General features: G+C 33.3%; 1 protein-coding gene across 1 annotated transcript; it reads left to right on the forward strand.

The window, feature by feature from the left end:
* Positions 1-6278: 6278 nt before the first annotated feature.
* Positions 6279-13239, forward strand: LOC120242827 (dystrophin-like; the record flags this gene model as incomplete). Its single annotated transcript, XM_039248785.1, has 4 exons — positions 6279-6401; positions 8795-8932; positions 11678-11830; positions 12700-13239. Coding segments are annotated over 4 exons (714 nt in total), but the record flags the coding sequence as incomplete, so codon positions are not given.
* Positions 13240-13686: the final 447 nt, after the last annotated feature.

Genomic DNA, 13686 nt, shown 5'->3' on the forward strand with positions numbered 1-13686 from the left:
AAACCAATACCTTGCCTACTTATTAAAAGAATCCAGCCAATATAATGTTACTATTCTGAATCAATTTGGCTTTGTTTTTTAAATTTAGTTTCTTATTTACTTATTTTTTTGGAGTTTGCGCTTATGAATTTAAAATCAGTGAATGAATAAAGCTATAAACTAGTTTACCTAATTATTTTCATTCTAAATAAGTCTTTTAATACACGTATTTCTCTTTGGTGAGTTTTTTTTCCCTCTCTCCTGATATTTTTATTTGAAATCACTCTTCGTATCATATCGGCAGTATGTCTTTTCTGTATTGCAGGATGTTACTGGTCCTTGAAACTTCATTCATTTTAGTTTCCATGAATTATTTTATTTTTTATACCAATATTGTAATGATAAATAAACTTTCAAAGCTGCAGAATGGAAGGAGGAGACGGACTGATTTGAACCATTTTTAAACAAATCTGTAGTACTTGAATTATTTATTTCCAAGTTAGATATTAGTGTAATTTGAATGTAGTGGCCATTTATCATGATTTTAGAGATTACATAGTCCACATTAACAAATGTTTACTTTGCTGTCTGTGTAAACACAGTCATTATCTTAGTGTATCTTTGCACGTGAGAATTAGTATTTAACTAAAAGTAAGGTTGCATTTTAAAAATAAAGTGTATCTGAGTAATTTGAATGCTTCCAATTTACAATGAATCAGTTTGTAATTGATTTTGCTTTTTTCAGTCTGTTATTGTTTGTTAACTTGTTATATACGTCACCTTTAATGCTAAGATTTAACAAAGCCTTAAATTTCATTAATCCTAAATCATACAGCAAAGCACAATTACTAGCTGTTAAGCAATCTGAAACATTAAAAATCAAGGAAAACAAAGCGTTGTCTTTCTCAGTTTCTCTGTCTCTTCTTTCTTTTGTGTCCGTTTATCTGTTTATTAAACTTCCTCATGTTTTACTTTGTTTGTATTTTGCATGACTACTCAGTCATGTTAAAGCTCTTAAGATGCAAAGGTAAGTAAAAAATTAATTGTGTGAAACCTATGCCTGGTGTATGCTCTCCTCTACAATATAATAATCTTTGATTATTTTCTTTGTATTCTAAAACCTATCTCTCGTGCATTGTCTAACATTGTGTGATTTAATTGTGATTCTAGTTCTGTGGTCATATATTTTCTTTAAATTCAATAGAAGTAATTTACACAATAATTATGATTTATCCACCATTGTTTTCAATTTTTTTAAATTATTTATCATAATTCTCAATCTAAACAGCAAACATTATATACTTCACATGTTTTAAACTTTGGTGACTGAGAGTGAGTTGTTAAATTTTGGGTAATTGCTTATTATGCATTTCTTTTATAACCTTGTATACAAATTCTAAACTGCAAAGACAGCAAAGACCAAGGAATGACATGTAAAACTTTAATTGGTCAGAGAAGTGCCTTCCATATTCTTAGGGAAGTTAAGTCTTAAGGAAGCATTTAGATTTTTCCATGTCCTTGTATCTGAATGAACAGTGTTAATCACACGAATGTCAGATGACTGGCCTGATCCTCCTAATAGTATAGACAAAATAATTGCATTGAGTACTTATGGTTATTTTGGTTATAAAATTGGTCACTGGTTAATTCAGTTAATATATTGGATGTTCTAAAACTACTTTTTGATATAGTAAGTACGTCATCTGTACAAAAAAAGGAGCTATATTTGCTATGGAAAATAGAGCATATATATCCCAAACTTCAGGGATTAAATAACTGCTGGTGAGACAAAGCATTAACTCTTGGAAGCCAAATAACATTATATTGAATATATAAGAGATACTGCAGTACAGTGGAGGGTCACACATGAAATGTAGAAGAGGAATTCCTGATAGGACACGTGGAACCCATTCCCATAAATTTTCCTTCCCCCAGAAGACGTCCACAAAATTCCTCTCAAAACATATTTAAATGCCAGTGAATGAGATGGACATCATAAAAATTATCTACATCCACTAAAATTTACTAAATAAAACATGAGCATCTTGACTAACACTAGTAAGACATTACTCTTGTGATATATTTCAAACTAATAATGAGCCATTCTTTTCAAAAGTCATGGTTATAATAATTACTATTGATCTGTACTGTGTAAAAAAGAAGCCACAAAGCACATAGGGCTATTATTTGAAATGTGGCTTCTCCAAATTAAGAAGTGCTGAAAGTTTAAAACCACAGTAGGTTTTGAAGTCTTCATATGAAAAAGTGAATGTAAAATACCTTCTGTATTGAAGTCGATTATAGGTTTATATGATAATATTTTGGATATATCAGGTAAATAAAATATAATTAATTCAGTGTTCTTACTTTTTAGTATGGCATTTAGAACATTTAAAATTACATATATGACTTGTGTTCTATTGTTATTTAGCTGTATTGCTACAGATAAACAAAACCCTTTGAATTCAGAGGAGAGAAATTACTATAAGTTGATAAAATTTTAGGAAAATATTTATGTGTAAAGTATCTTATTTCTAACATATACCCTAATATGTCATCATCCTGCCTCTGCTTGTGTATTTTCAGCAAGAGAAACACACTACTTTACAATTAATGCTTTTAAAAAGAAAAAAAAAAACATAGCACTCATCAGCTGTTCCTACATTAAGCTAAAATTCAGGTGCCAAGTAACTTTTACCCATTGATATAAGTGACTCACTTTGGAGCCACACAGAATAATTCAAATCCCTAATCTCTATAATGACCTTTTTAACAAATGTAAGGAAATCTTTGATCAGGAAGTCTGGACCCCACATTTACTACTAATAAAAATCTAAGTTTGCATTTTGTTGCTTGATTAATTATCATGTTATTGTAGTGTTTCTAAAAGCTATTTATATCTGCTTATAGTATTTTTGTACTTGGTGAAATCATTGTTGATAATATTTGGCCAATCAGGTCCTTTTAGATTTTATGCAATAGAAATGGTGTTATTTAAAATCCTAGATCATTCAAGAGCTCCTTGAAATGTTGATTCTGCCATCCCATGATTAGTCCTTCATTTACTTAGTTTTTCAGGAAATAACTCACTTGTGGGTGCCAGCTATGTACAAGGAGTGACTCCAGGTTGAACAAGACAACAAATCCCTTATCTTCATGGGATGTTCATGGAATTCATTCCTCTCTTTTCCTCTTTTTTTTTGTTTTGTTTTGTTTTTTTTTTTTTTTTTTTTTGCATGCTTTTTATGTTTCCAAACACTTGCTGGTGAAAATACTGCACAAGGCAGAACAAACACAAAGCCCTTTGGCATCCTCCTTGAAATTGCCTTCTGCATTGTTAGAGTAATTAATCAGCAAGTTTTGTTCAAAATAGTACAACATTACCAAACTGAGTTTCAATTTCTCCATGTTCACCTTTAGAATTTAATGACTATGTCAAATACCTTGACAAAGGAGAAGTACTATTACAACAAACATTTACTTTATTCTTCATAAACCATATGATCTCAAAATAATATTTGTAAGCAAGTCATGGATGGGTAAAGTTTTGAGAGACAGCATTAAGAGTCCATATTTATCGAGCATTTATCATCTGTCATATGGATACAGAGGATTTAGGGAGAAAATAGTAACCCATATTAGTTGAACATTAATTATATCTCAGATAACATTCTAATATATTTGATTCTCAAAACAGCCCTCTAAGATAGATATTCTTCTTATCTTCATGTTACAATAAAGAAACTGGACTCAAAGATGACAACTTGTCCAAGATCCCCTAGCTCCTAAATGGTGGAATCTCAATTCAGTCTAGGTGTTCTTATTTAGGAGCTTAGGCTCTTCATCAGAAGATAAAAAAACAGTCTAAGGGCCAAGGTGAAGGGTAGTACACAGAGTTCACCAATAGGCTTGTAAGAAAGGTTGATACTAGGAACACTTAAATAAGGCTAGAAAGATCTTTAGGGCAATGTTAGGGGAAAGCCTAGACTATCACGATGGAGTTTGGGCTTTATTCTACTTGTACTTTTTGAATAGAGAAACAGCTTAATGAAAGCCATGTTTGTGGTGCATACTGACCTGAGCACAGTGCACAGGATGGAACTGGTGACATGAGAAGGAAATTAAACCCCTACAAGGGGGTTGTTGCCTTTGGGAGATATGGTTTCTCTGGGAATAGAAAGCAAGTGGATCATGGTGAATGAATTCACAGTGATTTTACCAGAGTCAAGTGTTGAAAACTAACATGACTCACATTTTAAGCTTGGATGACTGACAAAAGTGATCTTCTATTTATAGAACTAGGGAACTTGGTGTTGCACGCAGCTTGGGGGAAAGATAATGAGCTTCTTTCTAATTATGTTGAACTTTGAGCGAGGTATAACCTGGCTCTAGGAGAGTCTGTATTAAAATTCAAAAGTGAAGTAGCAGCTGAAGATGAATATTTGGGAGATATTATGAAAGTTACAGTTAAATTTCAGAAGATAATACAATGCATTAGGCAAGCACTATTGAGAAAGAGCCATAGAAGCCTGAATTCAGAGCCTTTGAAATTACTGTCTGTATTTGATTATATGGAGATAGGGTGTGCTAGAAAGGAAGCATACAAAGAAGTAAAACGTATTTCTGCCTGCAAGTGGACCCATTTTATTTCAACAACCAAGCACTCAATAAAAGTTATTTTAAATAGTATCTATCATTTTATTTTCACAAAACTAGGTAGAACAATGAAGTTGATCTACTTAAAAATTAGCAAATGCAAACAATTCAGTAACATAGAACAGTGTCACATTGACATTCTGTAGTTAGGATTCTCAAGGTTGTTTTGTTGTTGTTGTTGTTTTGTTTGTTTTTTTGCTTTTACAACACCTTGAGCAATATGTTTTTAAAGTGTAGACATATGTTGGTCATACAGAGATGGAAACATCCCTTAAGCATGTTTATGATACTATCATTCTGTACTGATTCAGGAACCTCTTCTGACATTTCAGATTGTGAATGTTCATTAGGATTGAAAAATAATATTGAAAATGAGTCACTTTTAAAAGGAGCCCATAAATCCTTTCTGGTGTATGTAAAAGTGCCCAGAAGATAAGTGTATACTCATGTTGTGTGTGACATGCTAATGTTCTGGTGAATGGCAATTGATTACTCACTTCTTCGTTAATAACTGAATACCTTTAGATACTTGGTTTTTCCTTGCACACTTATCTTTATTGTCCTCTAGGAGATGCCATTTAATAAAGAGTAAGACTATAGCTGGTAATGTGATGGGGAACAGTAGGTGGGGACCACAGTTGATGCATATAGGCATCCTGGCTTAAGACACTGAGGCTCGATCCTGAATTCGTTTTACAAGTTGGATAATGGTTGGCTCTGTAAGAAAATAAGAGTTTTCTGTTATCTGTGAATTTTCATAAGCTGTGAGGTATAACAAATGTCTTAGTGTGTTACTGCAAAGAAATTGAATACAGGGAAAAGATCAAGAGAATACATATTTTCTTAACTGTTTGAACTTTGATAATTAAATCTTGCCTACTCTTTTGAATATATATTTGATTTTCAGTGTATTTTTATTCATCACTCTTGAAGTGGTTTCCTTAGAAAACAGGTTTTAAAGCTCCTTGAGACTATGCTCATTATGAATTTCAGAATCGAAGAAACTGTGATGTTTGTAAGGTTGGAAAATATATATCCACATTTTTATGTGAAGTGTTCTGGGTTCATACATTTGAATTTTTGTGTGTGTACCACCAAAGAAAGTGTTCTTAAGGCAAGCTCATGGTATTGTTTGTCTTATGAGAGCGTGCCTGTCATATCTTCCATGCTAAAAATGTCGTTTAAAATATTGGGACAGATTGCCGTGTAGTTGTCTGAGGATAAAGAGTTAATTCTGCATTTCTACCTGAGGTTACTGTTACTTGATCAATGAGGCAAATTTCTGATAAGACATCCACAAATAGTATTTCTATCAGAGTATTTTAAGTAAGATGAAATTCATCTTTAGAATATTAATAATTAGCTCAATCGACTCTATGGAAATTGGCTTTTGTTGGTAAAACGAAATGATGAATTGCATTATCTTGCATGTATGTTGAGCGCTGATGATGTTACATGTTTGCCTTTATTTGTGTCCGCAGGTACTTTCCCAGTTGTATTTCAAAGCTTTCATGAAATATAATGTGGAAACATAATGCATGTCATTATTTTAGCAACAGGAGGTTGAACAAATGTAATTTTTTGGGTTTATGTTTCTAATAAAAAGTAATTTTGATTTAAATTAGCACTATCTTTTTTTTTAGGCCTCCATTCCTTTGAAGGAATTGGAGCAGTTTAACTCAGATATACAAAAATTGCTTGAACCACTGGAGGCTGAAATTCAGCAGGGGGTGAATCTGAAAGAGGAAGACTTCAATAAAGATATGGTAAATTGGTTGTGATAAAAGTGTGAATGAACTAGGAGTGAAAATGAATAAATATTTGGAAAGAAATTAGATAACTTGAGTCTCCAACTCAATTCTCAGTGCATACCTTGCACATTTTGTGATTCTAATGATTTATTACAAATGCAAACTATTCTTGTTGAACGTTTATTATGAATGCCAAATTACTATGGTATGGCCACATAGGAGCACTTGCAGATTCTAATAAACAGTTCAGCAGTTTTGCTTTGACCTGTGCTACCTTCAAAGTTAGAGGACAGAATGCAATGGGGGAAAAAGAGTTAAATCAGAAATTAACTGGAAATTTAATAAGAAACTCAGCCATTGAAGATGGTTGATGTTTTGTGTCATTCATGATTTTGGTAATTTAATTGTTTATGTCAGAGAAGACGTATTAGACACCATATAAAAAATAGTTACTAAAGTTTATGACAAAGTAGTTTTGAAAAAAGTCAATTAAATAGTACAGTAGATGTCTAAAATATGTATGAGTTCATGCTGCTTATTTCATGGGAGTAAAGGAATAGAACCATGTGGGCTATTCCCAAACTCATAACATTCTCCTTCAACCCTGATTAATTTCAAAATCTGTGTTACATTTCTCTCTGGCTTGAATAGTTCTGCATCACATCCCTTTTCACTGACTTATTTCTCCTTCCACATCCTTTTCACAATTTCCTATTCCCTCTTCCACAGCCATCACCAGTGTGGCATTCTTAAGCTTTACATATATCATGCTCGAGGTTTCTCAGACACATATCAATGCTAGGGACTTCTCAGCCATGCTTTAAAATGACATTAAAAGGCAATATATAAATTTTAGATTGTAGGTGTGGGAAGCAATAGGAAATCTATTTCCACTTATCTTAGTTCTCGCTAGTATCACTTCTGACTCTCTGGAGCTGCCTGAAACAGTCCATACTCCCCATGTATGGGGTTTGGTGGCCTTGCCAGTTCAGCTCATGGAAAGAAAGTCAAGAAGAGACTTTCCAAGATACTGAGTCACAACTACCTCTCCTTCATGTCAAAGAAGAAACCCAAGGGCCCGAAGTGAAAAAGAGTATTGCTTACCTCTTGGGCTGCTCACGAAATCTGCCCTATCTATAGCCCTCACCTGGTGTGGGGAAAGAAATGAAGCGGGGTGGTTTTTTGTTTGTTTGTTTGTTTTGTTTTTTTGGTTTTTTGTCCTCGGCCTTAGGCAGTGATGCAGACTTTTTAAAATAAGGATGGTCTTCCACAAATTATAAATACATCTCTCTATTATATTATTTTGTTAAACTAGTAACTGACAAATCTCAGATAAAATTATGGTCCTCTGAAAAAATAATTCTTCAGTTATGTATAGTAGTTTAAATCTGCATTGCAGATGTATATAGGTACATCTGAGTACTCTGAATGATTACACACAAGTACACATACTCGTGACTTTTTAAAAAATTTTCTAATATTTGTTATTCTTAGCTCATCAGAGTACCTTGTGTGCCACTGCAAGGTGAACCTCCTCGAAAGAAAGTTTTCATATACTGAGTTCAAAGAAAGATAGGAAACCAGAGATGAAAAACCACATGGTCACATATGCTACCGTATTAAACTGGCATTTATTCAAACAATTTTATTTCAAAGTAAACAAAATGAAAATATTATTCTTGGAGTTTAAAAAACTAAATGCATTTTGAAAAATATTTAAATAATTTCCTTAACTTTTTTAATTCTTATCTGATTGTATTTTTAAAAAAATATACATTTATGAAATATTTTTAGTAATTATTTGCAATATTGACAGAAATTTAGCACAGAATTTTTTACTACTACTCTTAAGTTTTCAGAAATTTGGACATATAGATTAATTAAAACAGACGGCTAGGTAGACATTAGTGTGCATTTAAGACAAAACGTGTTCACTTAGAAGTGAGTGTGTTAAAATTTTAAGAATCATTGCCATCTCACACTCACATGTCCACATCCATATTTCTGCATCGGCTGGTTAGTATTATAAATGACAAGTTTAGTTCACTCCTCCAAACTGTTTAATTTCTAGACACACACTAAAAAATCAAAACCACAAGAATGCCTTCACACCAATTGATGACTTGTCTGAAACGATGAAGTAACTTTCAACCTGATCTTCCTACACATGCCCCCAGTCAAGTGTGTTCTTTTGAGCTAGATGGGAGGAAACTTCCTCCTTTTAAGAGATGCAGTAAACCAGGTAAAGGAAAAAAACTATGAGCACAGTATCTTAGAATAACAGTCCCCGAAAGTTTGCAATTGGATTTTTTTTGTGTGTATTTCAGTAACATGTCTTATTATCTCTGTTAACGCTGTACAGCTTTTTAAAAACCAAAATGAAGACTGTACTTGTTGTTTTTAATCAGAGTGAAGACAATGAGGGTACTGTAAAAGAATTGTTGCAAAGAGGAGACAACTTACAACAAAGAATCACAGATGAGAGAAAGCGAGAGGAAATAAAGATAAAACAGCAGCTGTTACAGACAAAACATAATGCTCTCAAGGTATTAGAGCTAAAATTATAATATACCTTGCCTGTGGTTTTTTTTTCATATGCAGGGTAAACTATATTGTGCATCAATAAAATCTGCTTAAGATTCTTAGTCCCCAGAGATAAATTTTTTCCTGTTTCAGTGTGTGTGCTTTATTTAACATTTTTGAGTGGTGTCTTTGATTTTGAAAGGTGTGTTACTTAAAAATTTGCAGTTTTATGGCCTAGACAGATTTTCTGGGTAGTGATTGAAAAATAGTAAAATGCATCAGTCGCAGTGTTTATACATTTGATTTTCTAATACAGTTTATTTTTATATTATTTTTACATTTGTCTTGAAAAACCTGCTTAACTTCACAAATAACCAATTTATATTTTTCAGTTTTTCTGCTTCCTATATTTTACTGATTTTACTTAAAGTAGGTTAGTCTTTTGGTAACCTAATATTTGTTTAGTAAGGTTTGGGATTCTACTTAATTTTTTTTTCAATTAACTTCATTTTGCCTTTAAGAGACTCACTCTTGGCAACTGACTAAGCATCTACAGAGTCTAATTTCATTCATATAGGAATCCTCAAAAATAATCTTAATGTCTTTGAAGAAAACCTGGCACGCTCATATTAACCAGCGGTAGTGTAGAGCTTCAAGCCCCCATGTGATTCATCTGGATTTGCACAGGAAGGGCAGAATAGGGTTGGTTTTTCCTATGATAGTATTTAGGAAGTTCTTGACCTGAAACTGGACATGTGAAGAGTTTTGTTGAAAAATCTTTTGTTTTTTTAACGTGCTTTTCAATATTCCCTATTGGCGTGCATGGCTGATTTTCTAATACTGTTAATTGCCAAGCTTCTCATTGTAAATCACTCTTCTAGAGCTATGTAGCTATGTGGGTAGTTCCACCTAGTAGGTGGATGAAGTCTGCTTTCTCTATGCAAGTAAGAGTTTAAAACCTTTCCCCATATAGTCAGACAACCAAATAAACACTGCTGAGAATGTAATTACACAATATTGTGCCTGCAAGGAATCCACAAGGAAAGTCTAATTGGCCAGCAGGTGTTCTGAAGGTAACTGCTGATAAATATAGTAAATAGAAAAGGCCTCTTCCTTGAGGGAGTGCAAGAGCAAGCCATAATGTGCTCAGAAAATCAGAAAGCTGTATAATTCACACACTTCCAACTGTGACCAAGCTTTCAGAAGCATCTACACTGGTCATATGATGATATGTGTCCTACCGAACAGCAGTGTTTAATGGTTATCCGGCATATCTCTAAAGAAATCTATATAATGTCTCTAAATATCTTTACACATTACACATCACCTTGTGCTTAGGAAATGAAAGGAGTTTCAGATTTTATGACCACCATCCCTTTCTCTTGGCAAAGATTTGAGTCGTATCACGAACAAGACATGGCTCAGCTCTCATTCGTGTGGCTGTATCTTGGTACCTTTGAAAAAAGCAGCATTCCATCTGGCTCATCCCAGGCATTTATTACCTCCACAGGAGGTTTAGAAATTCAACTAAAAATATAAACTGCTGTAAATTTTACATCCTCAGTTTTAAGCCAAATGGAGAATGAAATTTAGATCATTCTTGCAAATAAATATTAAAAGTGGTTTTGAAAATGTATTCCACTGGCCAGACTAATCTACACCACCAAATTCAGTAACTATATTAACCTTCCAAGTGGCTTCAGTTCTAGTCCTTATAAAATACTTCAAAGAAGGTCAGAACTTTCCAAAGCAATGAATATTTCAGCAGTTCTTTGATATTCATTATTTTCTTTTGCTCCAGTTAAATCTGTACAGGAACCCCTAATTACTACTGTTCTAAAGAAATGAAAGCTGGATTCTGAGCTCTTATGTTCCCTTGTGTTATCATAAAATGGCATTACAACAAATTCTATTGATCGGGGAAGACATTGGGTGAGCTTGTAAGGAGCAAGATGATTAATTTCCCCCCTTTGTTGATTTATTAAGCAGTTGCCCTTATTTATCTCATCTGGTTGATTGGAAGCCATGCACTTTCCTTCTTCTTTTTTAACTAATTCATCATTTTGCATTTGGAGCATGATTTGATATAATAAAAAGAAGTTGGCCATGCAAGCCTCAAAAGAGAAAGCATTTTTATAATAGTTGTCATTTCCATGTACACTCACAGATATATCTTTCACACTTCACTCTCTATATATAGAGGGAGAGCTCAAAACACTTTATATGATAACTAAGATGATTTTATATTTCTAATCACAAAATATTCATGGCCTATGAAACTTTTTTTACAGGGATTTCTAAGCCTGTGAATGTAGTTGCTTTGCTCTGGAAACTTAAAATTTTATTGATGAACCCAGGGCTGAAGATCTAAATTTTAGATTTTGTTACCTATTTTAAAAGTCAAATGTAAACTCATTAAATGTGTGCAAATATCTAGTTAATTCATTTGTATTCATATACTAAACTAGTTCACATAGACTATATGATAATGTAGTTGACTCATTTAGTCAATTAAATATGAGATTTCTAAACAAATTTGAACATGCCAGGAGAACATACTTTAAGTGGGTTGTCCAGTTTTCTAAGCTTTGTGTTAGTAGGTCCTGCCATGAATACATAATTTAATCATCTATTTGTATGTTTAGCATTTAAATGTGAATTTAAGTGAAGCTGTACAAGATGAGGGATTCATTATTTTTAAATAACTACAGCCAGAAGTGTACTCTATATATATATTGATATTTTAATAATATCTGCACCATGAACAGGATTTGAGGTCTCAAAGAAGAAAAAAGGCTCTAGAAATTTCTCACCAATGGTATCAATACAAGAGGCAGGCTGATGATCTCCTGAAATGCTTGGATGACATTGAAAAAAAATTAGCCAGCCTACCTGAACCCAGAGATGAAAGGAAAATAAAGGTAATGTTGTTTTAGAATGTCAATACTAGATGTTATTGCTACAGTTTAATTTCTTTACCTTAACATGTGTGGATCATGTTTAAAATTGTTGATGTTTCCTCTTTTAGCATTCTCTCTGATTTGCTACATTTCCTTGTATTGTGTGTTGTTTTAGTAAATGTATTGTATTAAGTGTTTTTCAATTGAACTAATGTTGAATGATAAAATGTTTTATTTTTAGACAATGTAAAATGAATTAAGAAATGTCGTATGTTTTCTGGTAAAATTGTAATTGACTCTGTGTATCTTTGTTCCAGATGAACAAATGACATATCGGTATATGGACGACTACTTTCTCATGTTAGCACATTCATTCCATCAGAGCATCTTTCACACATCAGTGTCAAATCTCTATACATTTATTTGCATATTGTCTGAAGATGTTTTTTTCTGTTATTATTTTACACTTTTTATTTTGCTTCATTCTCTGTTGAGTTCCTCAAAACTTTAAAAAGAAATAAATTGCCACTGACCCTCTAAATTATTTTCTATGTGGATGGTCCCTAATCAGTATGTCTAGTCACTCCAATTTGGGTCACCCCACCCCCCCGGCAAAACACCAGAGGATTTGAGAAGAAAGAAAAATGTTAGATCATTTTAAATATTTTCTTAGTGAGAATATCTAAAACTGAGCATTCAAAGGATAACTGAAATACCATTTGGATTCTTGGGTGAAGATGACCATGATAGCTTCCATATTTGTAAATTACAGAAAATGACAATAAAGTGACAACAGCCTATGAAATTTCTGAGAGAAGTATGTGCTGCTTGCAGGTTGGTTGATGTGGTTAGCTAACTGCCCTGGGCCCTGTATTGGTTTTGCTCAATAGGAAATTGATCGTGAATTGCAGAAGAAGAAAGAGGAGATGAATGCAGTGCGTAGGCAAGCTGAGGGCTTGTCTGAGGATGGGGCCGCAATGGCAGTGGAGCCAACTCAGATCCAGCTCAGCAAGCGCTGGCGGGAAATTGAGAGCAAATTTGCTCAGTTTCGAAGACTCAACTTTGCACAAATTGTGAGTTGTTACTGGCAAACCCACATATGTGTTTGCAACTACTACTCTAATAGCAGAGGCCAACTAACAGGAAAAGACAACCTGGGTGCAATTTCAAACTTCTCATATGCATTCTGAAAGTGAGTAGTTTGCCCTCACTTTGGGCTTCTGCAATGCTAGTGGTTAAGTTTTCAGAGTAAAAACGCAAGAAATTAACAGCATGTAGGAAACCACCCCTTTATCAAAAATGAAAACTACATCTTAATTTGTTTTGCCACATCATTTTTTTCATAACATTGGCAATGTGAATTTGTCAATTGATCATACATTTACTTTATTTCAGTGTCTAATCCAAAAATATGTATTGCTTTCCTGAGACCATCCCATGCTAATTTTACTTTCTTAATGTATACATGGTAAAAAATAAATCTTTTGTGAACCAGCTTCTTAAGTCAACTTGCATAAGAATCTTACGTCACTGACTCCAGGATAGTAGTTTAGTCCTTGTATCAGGCTTAGCTACTTAATGGGTTAAAAGGCTTTTTAGAACTGGCTGCCTAATAAGATGGTTTATAACTGATAGCAGACTGGATAGTATCAAATATTGTGACTACTGAAATATTACAAGCCAAAGGGAAAAGGAACAACTGTTCTTTTAAACAACTGAATGGAAATTTTGTGATTTTCTCTTTAAAAAGGCAATTCATAATCATAAGCTTGGTCTTCTTATCTCCTTTTTCTGTAATAAGGTAAAAGCCATAGGATTTTCTAACAAATATGTTTTTGTGCCTATTCTGAGATATCATAAAGTGAAGAGGAATGGTT

The sequence above is a fragment of the Hyaena hyaena genome, unplaced genomic scaffold, assembly GCF_003009895.1.
Source record: "Hyaena hyaena isolate Hyena2069 unplaced genomic scaffold, ASM300989v1 scaffold_318, whole genome shotgun sequence".
Lineage (NCBI taxonomy): Eukaryota > Metazoa > Chordata > Mammalia > Carnivora > Hyaenidae > Hyaena > Hyaena hyaena.